The sequence below is a fragment of the Nipponia nippon genome, unplaced genomic scaffold (genome assembly GCF_047370975.1).
Source record: "Nipponia nippon isolate SJK-2023a ecotype South Korea unplaced genomic scaffold, ASM4737097v1 scaffold_26, whole genome shotgun sequence".
In the NCBI taxonomy this organism is placed as follows: domain Eukaryota; kingdom Metazoa; phylum Chordata; class Aves; order Pelecaniformes; family Threskiornithidae; genus Nipponia; species Nipponia nippon.
Window position 1 is genome coordinate 1,779,097 of NW_028262343.1, and position 19,477 is coordinate 1,798,573.

Sequence of the window (19,477 nt, forward strand, 5' to 3'; positions counted from 1 at the left end):
TGTTGTTTGTTGTCTGTGTTGCTGATCATGTTTTTTCCCCTATTATCTTAAAGACACACATTATCTTAAAGCTTTGCACATAGAACTGTTGAGTTACTTTCTCTTTCATTTTCCCATCTATGCTGGTCAACTGAATGTGATCTTGCTTTTGCTCAGCTTTGCTTTCAGTCCCATTTTCCTGACTTTCATGGTTGAGTTCCTCTATCAAATATTGCAGTTCATCAGTATTGTCTGAGAACAGGATCATTTTGTCTGAGAACCAGATACGTTCACTTGATTTCTATTTATGTGAAGTTTCTGGATTGGTATCAGATTGAATGTCATCAGATGTTTTGTAGGTATGTCTGAAAGTGGTATAAGGAGGTAGTCTGTGCTTGTTTTCTTCTTTCTGTTGATGGAGTAGAGGGACTATTTGTTGTATTGTTTTTATTTGATCAATTTGAGCTATGAATTATATACTATGTATTTTGGTAGCCTTTACATCAGAGCATTTCCCTGAGTTATTTTCTTATGTAAATACTAGGGAAATAGACTTTTAGAAATTAATAAACATTTTTAAAAATTGATTTGGATTGAAATAATGTTTTTTAGTTTTCTTCCCTTCATGAAGACATTAATATTTCTGTATTGATCAGAATGTTTCAGAAGAGGAGATGAGGTGGTCTTTTTTTCGCTGATCTCACTGGGATTCAGTGTCTTCCTTTCTCTCAATGAGTGTGAATTTGTATCTTTCTTTAGTTATTATGGAGATAAAGTTGTCCTTTTTTACTGACTGTGAAGGATATCCAGAATGTCTTGTGCACCAAGCAGCTAAAAAATATGCAAAAGCTAAATGGTCTGTCATGCAAAGACTTGCCTCTTAGGAATTATTACTATTGGAGAACTAAGCAAACTAAGCATACAGGTTACTCAGTTGCAAGTCACACTTGAAGGTCCAAGAATCACTGCAGTGTGATAGACACTATACAAACTTTTATATTGAGACTGAAGAGCTTCAGCGTTCGTTTTAAAATAGCTTTATACCTTTCATGTATTTAAACAGATAAACCCTATTACCACCATCATTGCTAAAAATAATTCTAATAATGTAATAGTAAGAAAAACTTGTCTGTTTGTAAATATATACTAAGTAGAAGAGCAAAAAGCTTCAAAATGAATGTGTAATTAAGCATCTGCACTAGAGAGTATGAAATTGCAGATTGAAGTCTGTCGGCAGCTGTCCTGAAAGGGAATGCAGGAGGAATGGATAGTCTGAAGAGTAGTAATAGAAAAAGAGCCTGATTGGGGATTTGCATATATTGCATATTATTAGGTAAGAGCAATCATTCAACATCTGAAGTTAAGACAAAATGATTGCTGTGGGAAACGGATAGTATTTGGATAAAGGAAATATATGGCTAGAGAAGTCTTGAATTTGCAAAGACTCATGCAAAATTTTAATTTTAATTAATATGGTTGCTGGCTCACACATTTGTTGGAAAGCAGTACCTATCATCTTTTTCAGATGGCTGAACAATTAATGTATTACTCCTTTAACCATTTAGATCTACACCTTAAAACTTTACTGTTCCATGAATGCAGTTTGTTGTTCCACCACTTCAAGCACTGTTTAGAGAAAAGAAGAAATGGTTGTTATGTAGGAATATTCATTTGTGGCAGTTCTTTATGTAAGAATGTTTGAGTGTTAGTACCTCCGAGGAGGTGAATGGCATAATATAATAAATAAGAACTGAAGATCTAATATTCTGACTATACAGATGGTTCTAGACATCCAAAGACAATGGCTTTAGAAAACTGAGTTCTTCTGCCAATTCTGGAGTTATTACAGTTTTCTTATATTTATCTTCTTAATGCAAGACTCTCTGACCTCGAGAGTGTCCACGGCTCCTCCCAATTTTGTGTCATCGGCAAACTTTGATAACAAACCTTCAAGTCCTGCATCCAAGACATTTATGAAGATATTGAAGAGCACTGGCCCCAAGATGGATCCCTGCAGAACCCCGCTAGTGACTGGTCACCAGCCCGATGTAACCCCATTTACTGTAACCCTTTGAGCCCGATCCGTCAGCCAATTGCTCACCCATTGCATGATGTGTTTATCCAGCTGTGTGCTGGACATTTTGTCCAGGAGGATACTGTGAGAGACAGTATCGAAGTCCAAAAAGATTACATCGACTGGCTTCCCTTGGTCAACTAGGTGGGTAACCTTGTCATAGAAGGAAATCAAGTTTGTTAAGCAGGACTTTCCCCTCATGAACCCGTGCTGGCTGGGACCAATGACTGTGTTGTCTTTCAGGTGTTTTTCAATAACTCCCAGAATAACCTTCTCCATAATTTTACCAGGCACAGAGATGAGACTGACAGGCCTGTAGTTACCAGGGTCATCCCTGTTGCCCTTCTTGAAGACTGGGACAAAGTTTGCCAGCTTCCAGTCAACTGGGACCTCCCCAGATTCCCAAGAGCATTGAAAATTCATTGAGAGAGCTCTCGCTATGACATCAGCCAGCTCTTTCAGTACCCTGGGATGAATCCCATCGGGTCCCATTGACTTACAGGGATCCAGCTGTAGCAGCAAATCCCACACAAGTGGGATGGGGGGGTAGAATCAGAAAAGTAAAAGTGAGAAAACTCATGGGTTGAGATAAAGACAGTTTAACAGGTAAAGCAAAAGCCACACATGCAAGCAAAGCAAAACAAGGAATTCATTCACTCCTTCCCATTGGCAGGCAGGTGTTCAGCCATCTCCAGGAAAGCAGGGCTCCATCACGTATAACGGTTACTTGGGAAGACAAACGCCATCTCTCTGAATGTCCCCCCCTTCCTTCTTCTTCTCCCAGCTTTATATGCTGAGCATGACGTCATATGGTATGGAATATCCCTTTGGTCAGTTGGGGTCAGCTGTCCCAGCTGTGTCCCCTCCCAACTTCTTGTGCACCCCCAGCCTACTTGCTGGTGGGGTGGTGTGAGAAGCAGAAAAGGCCTTGACTCTGTGTAAGCACTGCTCAGCAATAACAAAAACATCTCTGTGTTATCAACACTGTTTTCGGCAGAAATCCAAAACATAGCCCCATACTAGCTACTATGAAGAAAATTAACTCTATCCTAGCCAAAACCAGCGCAGTGGGGGAGAGGGATTGTGGAGGATCTGCAAGGCATTTAGGAAAAAATTCAAAGTTAATATGATGGGAAAGAATGAGCTAATGGTGGAGCTCAGAAAGCAGCTTATTTATAGCAGTTTATTGATAGGAGGAGAATATTATTTTAGCAGCTATCTTTTGAATGCTCTTCAGGGGAATTATAGGGGTATAAGAAAGGCCAAAGCACAATACGATGACCAAAGGACTTTTAATCAAAAAGAAAGGTTAATGTTTTTAAACTCTGAAGACTTGGAAACTTTTTTCTTTTCTTGTTCAGAGTGTCTGATATTTCTATGCATCACAAGGAAAGTAGCTACTTGGTAAAATTAAGATCATTTGCATACAATATTTCAAAGTTATCTATATAAAGAAATGCCAAAATATTTGACTGTCCTTCTGTGAGTATTTCTAATATTAGAGTGTTGACTGGGAAAGCCCAACATTTATGTATGTCATATACAATAGTAAAGAATTTTGCTTCAAGAGTAAAAATTAACCATTTTAGTTGCCTTTTTGAAATCAGTCTGCTGGCAATGCAGCTATTGAACTATTTTTGCTAAGATCTTTCAACTAATATTGACAAGTAAGTGCCAGCTCTGCTGGATGGAGTTTCCAAACTGCTTGTGAGTACTGGTCTACCTGAAGCGTGGTACAGTAACCTTGCCCACAGGAGAGATCTTAAAGCAGGCTGAGTGAATGTGCCAAGCCACTCACCAATCTTTGTCTCTTTAGGACCAGAAAATTTAAGAGATCCGTGTGTGTGTGCTCTCAGGAAAATCCCAAGTATTGGAAAAACAATTTCTGATCAGAATGAAGGAGCTATCTGATAAAGATCTGTTGCTAAACACCTCTAAACCAAAGAGAATATTGTAGTGTCTGTGTCCTTCCTGGGCTAAGAAGAATGAGAACAAAGATATCTTAGGACTTCTGCAAATTCTGGATTTACCTACATTCTCATCAATATCCTTTGATGAAAGACTAAGATCCCAGTAATAGCTAGAAAATGTCCATTGACAAAAGGTGTTTTGAGAAGACATTTAACTGTTGTTCTTAAGGAGCTTGTTGGTCTTACTTAGGTAAAGAAATAGTTAATGCTCCTGTGATGAGCAACAATAGATCTGTCATCCTGTCCTTAGGGACTCAAGGAGAAGACAGTCTAGAAATATCCTGTTCTTATTTTCTGTTGGCTAAAAAGGCAGCTGCAGAAAAAATTGATTTGCTGGTATTGGTCACAATCAATGGCAAAGGAGATGATAGCTGTTTTCCTCTACTTCAGATTGCCCAGGTTGAGGACTGACAGATATTCTTTTGGTCCATATAACTGAGCATGTGGAATTCATTATTTGAACCAGAGATTGTTATAGGCTGCTTTCTTTTCAATAAGGAAGTTGAGATAGGAATGGACCAACAAGAATAATCTGCTCTAGCTACTGCTTCTGTATAAAAGGTGTATATATACATATATATACATATACATATATATATATGTGGGTTTACATTGTACCTGGTGGAAGCACTGCTCTTTGGTTTCAGAAGTTGTCTGAATCATGCAGAGAATGAAAAAAATACAAAAGGTAGAAATTTGGTCAGAGACAACATCAAATGGTGGTTACTCTGTAGGGACCTTGAATTTACAAACAACTGATGGATACTGATCATCTTCATACTATTGTTTTCTAGTCAATATTTGAAATATAAATAACATTTTTATTAAAAAAATTCTAAAATGTAAGAAAGCCTTCAGGGATTGTGGTCCAACATTTGTATATCACTGAGGCATCCGATGTGAAAGTACACACAGGTGTTTGTGATAAATGCAATAGAAGCAGCATACTCACCTAACCAAGATATAACTCTGTATATCTTGCTAATATACGTTTAACACGATGTGTGTTATATCAAATGTTTTAAAATGGTACCTCATAAGGAAGCAGCACAGTGGAAACTGTACAAAACATGAGAGGGAACAGGGACATTTTTGTGGTGCATGAGACCCTGCAGATGTCTGCACTTCAGATGTTAACATATGGATTTCCAAGCATGGAAATACTGATGAGCGACCTCTGTGTTTATATTCAGTTAACCAAGCCCAAGCATTTAATTATTTTTTCAGCTTGCTTTCCCTTCCAACTACCTTCTGCAGGGCAGAGGTGATTCTTTTGGAGGACAGAATTTTACACAACAGCAATTGAAGCCCAGCAGAGCTGCTGGGGAATTTGTCAGTACTTGTGGCTGATCGAAAAGAGACACAGGACAAAGCTTGCTAATATTTTAACTGCTTCCAGCTACTCTATATTTAAATCTTGCTCTGTAGTAGACTTACAAGATGGTAGCAACTGCTAGATAGATAGATAAAATCCAATCTGGGAAGCTCAATAAGAAAGTAGGCAGAAGAAGAAATAATACGTGTATCAAATAAAATACAGATCTGGTTGGGTCTGTCCAAAGCTTGGGAACTATTTTTGCTTCTGACAATCTGCTCAATGTGTTGTGCATCTTTGCCAAGTGTCCTACAGAGGGTTTGTCCCTGTAAAGGAAATAATGTACAGTATGATAAGATGTGAATGGTAAGTGTTAAATATTTCAACTTACCTTTCTGTGGGAAAGTACTTAACTTTGAAAAAATCATGAAATTAAAAAAAAATCCACCCCAAAATAACTTTTCTCCATCTCATTTTAATGTATTCAGATAAACTGTAATGTATCTGTTCAAAATTCTTTGCAAACAAAACCGTTCCTCTGCTTTTCTTTGTATACAGGACAATACCTTTTAAAATAAAGCATTACACCGAAGCAGGAGGGAGAAAAAAACAATCAACCTGGACATCTTTGATTCTGTAGATCTCAAATGGAAAGTGTCTGTTGTTTCATAATCAGCTTTCTTTAGACTTAGCACATCTTACTCCCAGTGATTAATCCCAGGACTGCTCATATTCTAGAGGTGTTCAGACAATTTGTTTCTGTAGAGGAAGTTTTAATTTTTGCAGTATTTAACATGAATGCAGTTTATTACTGAGAAAATGGTGGCATTCTTTCTCCCATTCAGTCTTATTTGCCTGTATTTTAATTGTTTTAGCTAGAGGCACCTCATTTAATAATTATATCAAGCTTCAGTGTGTCTGCTAACAGATGACAGACACAATAGGAAATCTGTTCTCCCTAAGTACATTTACAAAGCTATGCATACAATTTCTACTAACTGAGAAAGGAGAAAATAGTCTCTATGCTATTTTGTAAACATAGAAGATATTGCTGAAAGCAAATCACTCAAGTACATGTGACTATTTTTGGTGTGGTCAATTGTGGTCAGTTATGTAGCTCACAAAGCAACATCTTTTTTGTGTATTGCAGGTAGCATAGTGTACCTTGGGATGATGGTGGGGGCGTTCTTCTGGGGAGGCTTGGCAGACAAGGTGGGAAGGAGACAGTCACTCCTGATATGCATGTCTGTCAATGGATTCTTTGCCTTCCTTTCATCATTTGTCCAGGGCTATGGTTTCTTCCTCTTCTGTCGCTTGTTTTCTGGATTTGGGTAAGCTCCTCTGGTTTTTTTCATTTCTACAATTCTGTGTGTTAATAAAACTTTCCTGTTTGGAAAAGTTCATTATTTAATGTAGGAATATAGTCTGTGTCAGGGGCAAGAGAATTAAACAAGGTAGCTACTACACTCCTAAATCACAACCTGAAGGGAAAGAATAATGATTTTAGATGAAAGACACAGACTGCAAATTGTAAGATTGAGTTCTGTTCTTATTTTGCAACAGACTTGCTTAACTTCTTTATGCCTCAGCTTCTCTATGTATTGCTTGTTCAGTCAGCAAAATAATACCCTTCTCACAGGTGTACTGTAAGATTTCAGTAATATTTGTAAAGTTTCTAATGTCTTTGTGTGCATAATGTTGTTTATAATACCACTGCAGTCAAGACTATCAAATTTAAAATGGGTTCCTAGAGCATGCCAAATGTTATTGCTCTTTTCAGAAGAATGGTGTTTGTGGCCCTGTGTTTTGCTTTACTTTTCTTTTAATTTAAATAGCTTCTCAGTTGTTGGAAAAGTTTAAGATATTGGTAATGGTTGATTAAGTTTATTATTTTAAACTTACATGAGCAGAGATTGAGATACACAAGTAAACTAATATGAGAAAGCTTCTACCTTTACTGTACCCTTGGATAATCAAGAGCTCTGTTCTGTAGAGCAGTTAGTTTAGCATTTCTGGTAGTTGCTTGATTCAGATCAAAACTCCCAATTACAATTCCATTTCAGGTCACTATCAATCTTTAGAATGCTGAACAGGCAGGAGCTGCTGAAAGCACAGTATGTTGTGTTGTAAAGCCGTGCACATGAAGTCCATTGCTTGTATGGTTTGTTGGCTGTAGTTTATGCAGCTATAGTACACTAACACTGTTGTGTGATGTTTGCAGTTTTAGCAATCCCTTGAACTGGTCTGAAGTAGGATAGTGCTAGACAGTCATACCAAAAAGAAATTGCCATAGCACTAAGTACTATTAAACTGATTTAGGAAGGGGGATAGAAGGGTAAGGGGAGCGAGGAAGGAGATGTGAAGAGTCCTCTTGCTAGAAGAATCTCCTCAGTCTGTCACCAAATTGTCAGATATGACTGTAAAAGGTTAAAAGGAAATCGCAACTGTTCTACTTCTTAAAAAAAAAAAACCCAAAACTTAGAAAAACAAAACATCCCATCCAGCTTCTCTACATGTTTTTCATTTCATAGGCCACTATCAGTTCCAGGTGCTATGTTTTGTCTCTCTATAGTTCTGCATTTTCATCAGAGTCCTGACACTAGTTACAAGCTGTCTTCACTACAAAGGGATTTTTCTGTTCCTGTACCTCTATGGCTGGTTAATGGACCGTTGTTCTGAGAAAACAATTTTTTTATCATGTTGCATGACACTTTCACTCTTTCATGATTCTGTCAAAGTTCAGAAGCTTGTTGTATTCCTGCTTAGCCTGTCCAATTCATGAGGGCAGTACTGGACCCTTGTGCCACAAAGGTTTGTCTTTTGGCAGACAGGTTTGTGACACTGTTGGCTTTCACCCAGATTGTCCCTCTTGGGGCATATGGCAAAATATGTGTTTGTCATGCCAAACTTGCCTGCAAGGTCTCCTCCTCACCTGTAGCAGTAGCTTTTCCAGTAACTTACAGTGCCTGTAGCTTTACTCATAATAGATGTATGTCCTGGATTGGGAAGCATGTTCAGTTGTGTACCCAGCTTATGATTAATGGTCTTTGAAGGAGCAGGCCCTTCATATCCATATCTTACACCTCCATGTGGGTGCCTGCTGTGTCCAAAGTCCTCCTACCTCATCTCTCAGAACTGCATGAACAGATGATGATAGATAATTTGCCACCATGTACTACATTAAAAAAAAATCCAACAAACAACAACACAAACCCAAGACTGCATGAGCTGCAGAGTCATTCCTCATATCTGTTACTGCAGGGAAAGATTCATGGCTGACTCACATTTGCTATTTTCTTCAAAGACAGGGTTTCTCTCCAGAAGAACCTCCTTCAGCTGGTATCAGAGTTGCATTTTATCCTAGATATCAGCCATCATAAAAGCCATGAGTTCTCTAGAACTGAATCTGTCCTTCATACCCTCAAGATGAGGGAACGCTCTTCCTTTTTCTGTTTGCCTGTGATGATATAGTTTTTCCACCAGACTTTGCATGTTTGGAGCCCTTCTTTTTCAGAATGTTCATCTGCTCACTTGCTCTCAGAGAAAGCTTACTTTTCACTTAAGAGTGGTATTCAAGATGGTATTTGTGTCACATCTGCCTTTCCTCTGTTTTTTAATCCCCTTTTGGCTATGATCTTATGTTGGGAGCAGCTGTAATAGCAACAGATACATCATATGCCAAACACCAAGAAAGAAGGGAGAGGCTAGAACGTTTCAACTGCAGAGGCAGCAAAGTAAAATCTTTCCACTTTTAGACAGCTGTGCACAAATATACCCACTGTTAGAGCATACATCTTACAGTTCTCTATTTCCAGATACTTTGCAACAGCCGCTGTGCAAGAAGGCAAACTCTTTTTGGTATCACTCACTGAAGAACTTCCAGATGTTTGTGCCAGCTTTGAAGTCATATCTTCTTGCAGTATGACAGGAAATTTGCTTAAAGGGTTTGAATTAAATCTGGAACATTTATTGCATTCCTTACTACATCCCACATCTTGCTCAAATGAAAAGGAAGTTGTGTCAGTTGAATGGGAATAGAAATTCAACTTAATTTCTTTTCATAACCTCTCCTTATTTTAGAGGTCCTGTCTTTGGACAGTAGATGTCAGTTCCCCTTTCTTAGTGAAAGACACTGAATATATATCTGTTATCATGGGAGGAGGCTTTGTTCCAGTAATTTTGTGTGAATCAGAGCCCAAATATGAAATATGAATAATTTTAAGCAAAGAACTGAATTATATGTTTTAAAGGCAAAATAGTATTGCTACTAGATTGGAGAAGAGCTTTCTGAAGGGGCAGAGAGTTATCTGGACAATTTCATATAACTAAAAGTCAATAAAATTTTAAGTAGTATTCATAAGATAAAATTTTTTAGGTGTATAGAGTTTAAACTGGTCTGTTATCTTCTAGAAAATATAAAATAGATTAAGAAGCATGAACAATAAAACCAGCATCTGATAGAAGATTTTATTTATAAAAAAATACTATAAAATAGATTCTCCTCAGCTTCTCTTGTAGTCAAAATGAGTTTATAGAAGTAAACTGCTCAGGGAAAAAAAAAAAAATCCCTTCTGATCATTTTTTTGCATCTGGAAAACCTAAAACTAGTAAAAATTTTGCATTGCAAAAAAGTGATTTGGAATACAAAACAGTATAAATAATATTGATATTGCTGGGTAAAGGGCATTGACGGATATGAAAGCCTAAAAGGTTTAACCTCTATTACAAAAAAAAAAAAAAGTATTTATTTCATCTAAGCGATTAGTTTACTGGTTTTGGTACTTTTAGATTGGTTTAGATGCAGTTTTTCTAAGTACAACAACTCAATTTAGAATAAAGTGCTTAAAAAAAGCACTAAATATTATCCCAGCAAATTTAATTTTGGTTGCCTTGAAAGAACCAAAGATGATACAATTTGGAAAAATGTATCATGCTTATCCAGCCCAAATGTTACTTCTAAAAGTAATCAAAGTTCTCATGTAGTAAAAAGCTAGATGAAATAAACATATATATAACTGAGACCAACCGCAGTTTAGAAATTCTTCAGACAACCTCATATGTTTGTTCCCAGGTGAAATTGATTCTTTTTCATGAGCAAAGTAAAAAAGGTTAAATAAACGTGTCCTATTTTACAAACCAAACATTATGTCCAGACTACAGAGATTTCTTTTAATTTGCCAAAACTTCCAGTTTGGCCAAATTTCTTCTCCAAACCCACAGAAATATTAGGAAATATAGATTAGATTTGGTTAACTTATGTAACCAATGTAAGCTATTAAGAACCTTTTCCCTGCCTGTTGCTCCCTGTGAATAAGAGTTTCTCTCAAGAGGTACTATCATATAGTGAGTGTTTCTTTTCCAAAAGACTTTAGACTATACTTCATTAAATCTGAGACTCACTTTCAGACAGCTTGCTTAGCCCTTCCTCAGAAAATATCTTTAAAGCTACCTGCAGTACTCCTTCCACATTACTGGGATCTAACAAAAAGTACTGGTGTCAATGTAGTAGCACTAGACTTGTCATTTAGATCTTGCTCAAATCAATCACACTCTCCTGAGGAATCAACAGTTAGCTAAAATCCAAAACTGTGAAGTTTCTTGTAACTAATAGTCTTGAGGTGATTGCCTGTGCAAATCCACCCAAGATGACTTTTAGCACCACTTTTGTACATTACGTATAGTGGCAAGAAACTCTTACAGTTTTGTAGATCTGCCTTCTCTTAATGGCCAAGACAGGAAGGACATGCAAGTAGTTTGTATGCGTAACAACTTTCAAAATGTTCCAGCAGAGATATGGACCATGTGGACACAGCACAAGGTAGTTGGTCTACACAAGCAGTTGCCTTCAGGAACTTCAGATCTAGACCAACAGGCTGCTTTTATAATTGCAGAATACAATAGAATAGTTCAGTTGGAAGGGACCTACAACGATCATCTAGTCAAACTGCCTGACCACTTCAGGGATGACCAAAAGTTAAAGCATGTTATTAAGGGCATTGTCCAAATGCCTATTAAAAACTGACAGGCACAGAGCATCGACCACCTCTCTAGGAAGACTGTTCCAGTATTTGACCACCCTCTCAGTAAAGAAATGCTTCCTAATGTCCAGTCTAACCTCCCCTGGTGCAACTTTGAACCATTCCCACACATCCTGTCACTGGATACCAGGGAGAAGAGATCAGTACCTCCCTCTCCACTTCCCTTCCTCAGGAGGCTGTAGAGAGCAATGAGGTTGCCCCTCACCATCCTTTTCCCCAAACTAGACAAACCCAGATTCCTTATCTGTTCATCATAGGACTTGCCTTCCAGCCCTCTCACCAGCTTTGTTGCCCTCCTCTGGATGCATTCAAGGACCTTCACATCCTTCTTAAATTGTAGGGCCCAGAACTGCACACGATACTCAAGGTGAGGCCACACCAATGCTAAATACAGCAGGATAACCACCTCTCCTGACCAGCTGGTTATACTGTGTTTGATGCACCCCAGGATGTGGTTTGCCCTCTTGGCTGCCAGGGCATGCTGCTGACTCATCTTGAGCCTGCTGTCAACCAGCACCCCCAGGTCCCTTTCTGCAGGGCTGCTCTCCAGCCACTCCTCTCCTAATTTATATTTGTGCCTGACATTGCTCCATCCCAGGTGCGGAATCATAGAATCATAGAATTGTTTAGGTTGGAAAAGACCCTTAAGATCATCAAGTCCAACCATTAACCTAGCACTGCCAAGTCCACCACTAAACCATGTCCCTAAGCACCACGTCTACGCATCTTTTAAATATCTCCAGGGATGGGGACTCAACCACTTCCCTGGGCAGCCTGTTCCAGTGCCTGACTACCCTTTCAGTGAAGAAATAATATCCAATCTAAACCTCTCCTGGCGCAACTTGAGGCCATTTCCTCTTGTCCTATCACTTGCTACTTGGGAAAAGAGACCAACACCCACCTCGCTACAACCTCCTTTCAGGTAGTTGTAGAGAGCGATAAGGTCTCCCCTCGGCCTCCTCTTCTCCAGACTAAACAACCCCAGTTCCCTCAGCTGCTCCTCGTATGACTTGTTCTCTAGACCCTTTCACCAGCTTCGTTGCCCTTCTTTGGACATGCTCCAGTACCTCAATGTCTTTCTTGTAGTGAGGGGCCCAAAGCTGAACACAGTGCTCGAGGTGCGGCCTCACCAGTGCTGAGTACAGGGGCACTATCACCTCCCTGGTCCTGCTGGCCACACTATTCTTGATACAGGCCAGGATGCTATTGGCCTTCTTGGCCACCTGGGCACACTGCTGGCTCATATTCAGCTGGCTGTCGACCACCACCCCCAGGTCCTTTTCCGCCAGGCAGCTCTCCAGCCACTCTTCCTGAAGCCTGTAGCGTTGCATGGGGTTGTTGTGACTCAAGCACAGGACCTGGCACTTAGCCTTTTTGAACCTCATACAGTTGGCCTCAGCCCATCGATCCAGCCTGTCCAGATCCCTCTGTAGAGCCTTTCTACCCTCCAGAAGATCAACACTCATTTCATCCCATTAATCATTGCCCAATGCTCCAATCTATCTAGATCCCTCTGCAAGGCCTCTCACCCTCGAGAGAGTCAACAGCACCTCCCAGTTTGGTATCATCAGCAAACTTGCTAAGGGTGCATTCAACTCCTGCATCCAGATCGTTGATAAATATATTGAACAGAACTGGCCCTAGAATTGATCCCTGAGGAACACCGCACTGGTGGCTGGTCAGCAGCCAGATGTAGCCCTATTCACTAGAACCCTTTGAGCCCTGCCCTTCAACCAGTTCTTCACCCAGCACACTGCATACCTGCTCATCCCACAAGTGGACAACTTTTCAGAAAGATGCTGTGAGGGACAGTATCAAAAGCCTTACCAAAATCCAGAAAACCCACATCTACCACCTTCCCTTCACCCACTAGGTGGGTGACCTTATCATAGAAGGATATCAAATTAGTTAAACAGGACTTTCCCTTTGTGAACCCATGCTGACTGTGTCTGATGACTGAATTGTTCTTTAAATGCCTTTCAATAGCACCCAGTATGATCTTCTCCATAATTTTTCCAGGTACTGAGGTTAGACTAACCCGTCTGTAGTTCCCTGGGTCTTCCCTCATGCACTTCTTGTAAATTGGAATAATGTTGGCTAGCTTCCAGTCAGCGGGGACCTCCCCAGACCACACACCTTTAGGTAGGGTGTTATTGCATGAATGATACTGTCCTGCATACCATGAGCAATGTATTAAATTAGGGCTTCTTGAAAGTGGGCACCTATAACTCCTCATCAGCACTTTCCAGCTTAGGCAGGAAAGAGGAAGACCTTGTTTCTGATTCTGCTAGTGAATTTTCAACATTAGAAAAAGAACTTAATTAGATCCACGAGTATTGTATTCAGGGAATATTGTGAGAGTGCAATTCAATGCTGCGCCTGAGCCCTGGAGGGTAAGAAATCCTAGCTATAATCTGCTTGTACTTTGGGAACTGGAGAGCCCCCAATTCATAGCACCACTGAGCTAGCAGGGCTTCCCCATCACAGCAAAATGAGCTGTGATTCCACCTTTGGCCATGCCCCTTCCACTGTTCCTCACCCTGGGCTTCCAGGAGAACCTTTGAGGACGATCCGCCCCCATTGCCTGTGACAGGGCAATTCACTAGTGAAGCCTTTTAGTGTTTTCACCCACAAGAAGAAATGAGATACAGCTCTTGTTAGCTGTATACCTAACAAGAATTCATGAATGTATGAACCTTTGCAGAACTGGCAGAGAGTATAAGAGCTAGCAGTCTCAACTATGGGAAACATTAATTTTAAAGCTAAGAGTAGACTGGCAGTACTTCATGAAGAGCTGTCTAGAAGGAAGTGACAAAACAGCAGACCCCTAAACAAGTGTAACAGCTCAAGCCAGTATTTCATAGCTGTACTTGAAGACATCTTAAAATAAACCATATTGCTATGGCACTGAAATTTCTTAGGACTGAAATACCATTTCTGTATTCATGTTTTCCTTTTAAATATTTGTTTTAATCTGTTTTAAGCCTCCTTCTTTTTGCTCCCAGTTTGGCAGTCATTGAGATGACAGCATAAATATGCATTTATCTTTAAAGTTCAGTTAAAAATCCAAAGCATTCAAGATATTGCTTTAAAGTATGTAATCTGGTATGTGAGAATATCTCTTCAAGCTTCACAGGTATTTTCTTCAGCAGGAAAAATAAAACCCACAGGGACTTGTTTGTTCTGTTGTGGAACATTTGACAGCTTGCATTGGTAATGAAGAGGTAAAGACAGTAAAATATAATCTGGAATATGATACTGAAATGTACTGAAAATGATACATAATTTGAGTTAGACTAAGTTTTGTAAAACCAAGTTAAACTTTTTTTTGTCCAACTAACCTTCAGACTATTATTCTTTGGGAAAATTACTAATATTTTCAGTTAAAAGAATTGTATTTTGACACTTGTCAGTAGACTGCTATGATATTACAGGATTTTTGTAATGGTGAAAGTCAATGCTTTGTACTGGTTTCTGTTCCAGCAGCCACTTGACAATCCACTTGAATCACTAAACATATCAAATTGTACATAGAGTTTTCAAGGAAATCTTTGACAAAAATTGTGTCCAAACTGGTGAAAGTGTCCTCAAGAATTCTCCAATACATGGTGCAATTTGAGAAAAAACCACTCTTACTGGAAAAGCTACTTGTAGTTTGGGCTTTAAATGACTATAACTATGGGCTTGTTCAAACTTTAACTAGCTGTTACGGTCTGCCTTAACCCATGATATATATCTCCTTTTAGGATTGGTGGAGCTGTGCCGACAGTCTTCTCCTATTTTTCGGAAGTGCTTGCTCGGGAGAAACGAGGTGAACACCTGAGTTGGCTCTGTATGTTTTGGATGATTGGTGGCATCTATGCTTCTGCAATGGCTTGGACAATAATTCCTCATTATGGTAAGAAAAACATCTCTTTGTGATTTGTGGCTCTTCTAGTGTAAAAGTAAACTCTTAAAGTATATTTTAAAGAGGGGACTTGATGTCTGTTCTCAAAATACTGATCCTGCCGTTAAGAAAAAATCTATTCCTTTTGGGGGAAGTAAGGAGAATAAATTGTACCCTAAATAACAATATATTAAATATATTATAAAAATATAATATATTATATATAAAATATATATAAAAGACATTTTATATAATATAATATATAATATATATAATATAATTTTAATAATATATAAAATTAGCCAATCCCCTTGCTTAATCAGATTCTTTAAATTACTGGAAACCCAGACACATGAACATACAATTGAACATACACTTGAACATACACATGAACATGACACATGAACATACAATTGGTGTTATTGTTGAAACTGGAGAAAATAGGTGATATGGAGACTTGCATGAGAGAAAAATAGTTTTTAAAATGCCAGATGTCAAATTCGTGCTAGATTTTTTTGTTTGTTTGAAACAGAGATAAAATGTCAATTATACACTCTTGAGAAAGAAGAGAAAGGACCATCTTAATGTTTGCAGTGCTAGTTCTGAATATAAAGCTGTGCTGAATGTTTTGTTCTTAGTAGATCTTTTTAAGTGGTATAGAAATACAGAAATCGAACAGAGTGCACTTAAATGCTGTAGGGGTGAATGAGGGCGAATAAGACAGAAAGCTTGCAATGGTTGAAGTTCTATGAACATGCAATATATGCCACTTTGTGAAAAAACTCTTTACTGCCCCGATATGGTGAAACATTATGTGGAGGAACAGATTCAATTCTTAGTGTCTCGGGCTTGCCTTTTAGAAGAGTTAAGTGTTCATGTCTCTCAAGGGTTGCTGAGACTGCTCAGTGGTCCTTAAAAATCAGCGTCTGCAAGCACTTCTCCCTGGTACTCTTCAAGTAAAGCAATGTTGTGAGTTAGCTGGCATCCAAAGCAGCTTTCTTAAGCCAAGCAATGAGGTTTATTGCAGTTGGATTGTGAAAGAGAGGAAAACTTCATAAGGTTTGCCCAAAGTGATTGGAACATTTAGCAAGTGGTAATGCCCGGAAATAAATTATAATCACACAGACTAATCAAATATCTAGACTGATTTATTAAGATTAGATTAATTAATTTGATTTTTTGATTTTAGAGTGCTGTACACACAGCCTGAATCTATGTCTTTAACCTTGCCTTTTGGCTTTGAATTGCTGGAATGAGAGAGGAACTTCTGCTGACAAGACACAATGTGGATAATTTTTTACCAATTAGTAAATTCCTCTGGAAGCCAAGTATTTTTTTCTTTCCTATGTATTTTTATTTTCTTTATCTTTCAGTGGAAAATGCAAACATTATGACAGACTGATTTAAATAGGTTGTCTAATATCATTATAGATTTTATAAATAACTCAATATCCTTTACTGAGGTGCTTTAAAAATGTCACATGGCAGTATATCTCAATGAATAATAATACACATCCTTATACCAAAGCAGTGGCAGTAGAGGGAATAATTTTTTTTCTTTGGCAGTGGAAGAATATCAGCAACAAAAAGCCATGCCACACTGATTTTTTTTTGTGTCCTGCAAAAATATCTGCGAAATCACTTAAGACAAAAGAATGTAAAAACAGAATTTAAAAGACAATATTCTTCAGTGTTAGCCATATAAAGTCATAATAGCCAAAAGGAGGGCTAAAAATGGAGCTATAAACAGCAGAAGCAATCCTTTCTCACAGGAAAAGAATTGGGTTTACACATCATTTTGTCAAAATTAAACAGAATCTATTTATGGGGTTTGAGGAGGTCTTAAAATTGTCTTCACTTTAAATTAGACTTTTTCATTATGTTGTGAAGTTTAAAACCTGTGTCAGTTCCTAGTACAAATGTGGAATCACTCCAGCTCAGGACCAGGGGCAAACTGCTTTGTTTTTATGATGCTGTGCCGAGCTGTCAGGCACCAAGTACTCCCAGGGCAAACCCTGCACATTGCTGTATTCTCCTGGAAACATTCCATGTCAGGTTAAAACCAGCTCAGATGTCTGCACCATTTGTATCACATGCATCTATGAGGAGACTTTTGAAGTGGTATTTTCTGTTTTACAATTTCTACGTGGTTTCCATGGAATTATTTTGCCAGAATTAAGCAAAGATACAGATTTTTCTCCAAATCACTTTCAGTCCTTCTCATCATTCACATCTCCATTGACTAGGAAGCAAAACATTAATTTTGTAGATTTTTTTTCTCTCCCTCTTCTACAAATGTATTCCTTTCATTCGTACTGGCTCTTATATAAGCCACTTTAAAAAGTTGCAGATTCACAACCAGTTTACATTATCTAGCCCAAGGCAACCAGTGAAGCTGAGTTTACCAGTTGAACATTTAGCTCTAATGAGAAAACAAAGATTACATTCTCTATATGTAACAGTTTATCTCTGTTTCTGTTCAAGAAGCATGAGAGTGTCTGAAACCTGAGTAACGCTCCGAAACATAAAATAAAGGGAAGCTAACAGTTGCCTTGGCACCAGCGTGTTGTCAAGAGAAGACTCAGTGTGATGTAGTGCTGCAGTGACCACATACTGAAAAATTAATTTCATCTGGAAGACAAGCATCTCTGTTTCAGGGCTTCTTTAAGTATATAGCTGTTGGCTTGTGTTTCAAAACTGAAAATGGATGTAGACTTGTTCAGGGTTTCTGAAACAGGAATTCAGGTCATGGAGAAGCTATTATTAGAAGAAACATCTGCAGAGAAATGTTTCTAACTGCTGCCAATAAAAAAAGTCCCAGATTAGGCTGCTACAAAGAAATTGCTTTATGCACTACTTAGGCCAGGCTGGATACGAAGGATAATTACTGTTTTATAATCCATTTTGCAAGTGCAACTTTTAAATTTAGCATAATGTTTCAAGGTAGATTAGTTCAAAGACTGTCAAATGCATCAAACGTGTATCACAGTATTGTATAAAAGGTTAATTTTTCAAATAATGAAGAACCTTAAGAGTGAGGAATTACATTTCAGTTTAAAATCCAGGTAGTGCTATATTACCATTTTGTTACACCAAGTTTATGTATTAGTTTGAGGACGGGAACCAAAAAGAATCATCCAAGTTGTTCTAGCCATTTTACTCCTTTATTAAAAAACACAAAAGAAAGTTATAAAATTATCAATTCTACATTAAAAAAAAAGTATGTTGCCTGCAATACACATGTATTATTTTAAAAATCAGTCTAGATTTTTATTGTGCCATATCTCCAAATTAAAAATCAGGGAAAGGTGGATAAGGATTTCAGTGTACTTCAACTATCACGTTTGGTATTCTGTGTACTTTTATGTTTTGCATATATGATGTATATAAGCCTTTTCTGGCTTCATAAATTACAGAACAAAACTTTTGGAATTCAAAACATTCCCTAGAGATTTTGCTTAGGACAAACAAATATTGACCTTAGTGATTCATAAATCTTATTCCTGAACAAGGGGGGGAATACAGGGCCTAAAAGAAATTATATTGCAAGGCAAAGAACTGGAGGTGATGGGGAGTATGACCAGTATGGTGCAGGTGTCAAGGCTGCTACAGCATAAACTGCAGTTAAAAATTGAAGCCTGGGAACCACAGGATTGTGTGACAGCAATCAGAAGACCACATCAAGTATAAAACAAGATTGCATGTTCCTTTTCTTTATATCACTTTCTAAACAATGACATTTGGGTTTCAGTCTTAAAAAAATCAGTAAAAAAAATAAATCAAATGTTCATATCTTTTTAAGCCCATTCCTAAATTATGAGAAGGGGCCTTCATCGGCATTAATTTTTACCACTTTCTTGGCTGACTTTTGCAACTCAGCAGGAATTTATACAACTGGTTACCAAGGAAACAGATTTGCAATAATAGCTGGGCAGATCTTTGGAGAGCAATAGGTAATCACGAACGGATTAATTTGTAAATTCAACCCTATCATAGAATCATAGAATGGTTTGGGTTGGAAGGGACCTTTGAAGGTCATCTAGTCCAATCCCTCTGCAAAGAGCAGGAACATCTTCAACTAGATCAGGTTGCTCAGAACCCTGTCCAGCCTGACCTTCAATGTTTCCAAGGATGGGGCATCTACCACCTCTCTGGGCAACCTGTTCCAGTGTTTCACCACCCTCAGCGTAAAAAAATTCTCCCTTATATCTAGTC

The 19,477-nt window shown here is 38.3% G+C and overlaps 1 protein-coding gene across 1 annotated transcript in view; it reads left to right on the plus strand.

The window, feature by feature from the left end:
• LOC104022969 (synaptic vesicle glycoprotein 2C-like) overlaps positions 1-19,477 on the plus strand; it is a 110,790-nt gene that overhangs the window by 35,979 nt on the left and 55,334 nt on the right. Inside the window, exons 6-7 of the mRNA XM_087762468.1 lie at positions 6,489-6,669; positions 15,123-15,274. Of these exons, the coding sequence (XP_087618594.1) occupies positions 6,489-6,669; positions 15,123-15,274 (333 nt within the window). The remainder of the gene's footprint in view (positions 1-6,488; positions 6,670-15,122; positions 15,275-19,477) is intronic.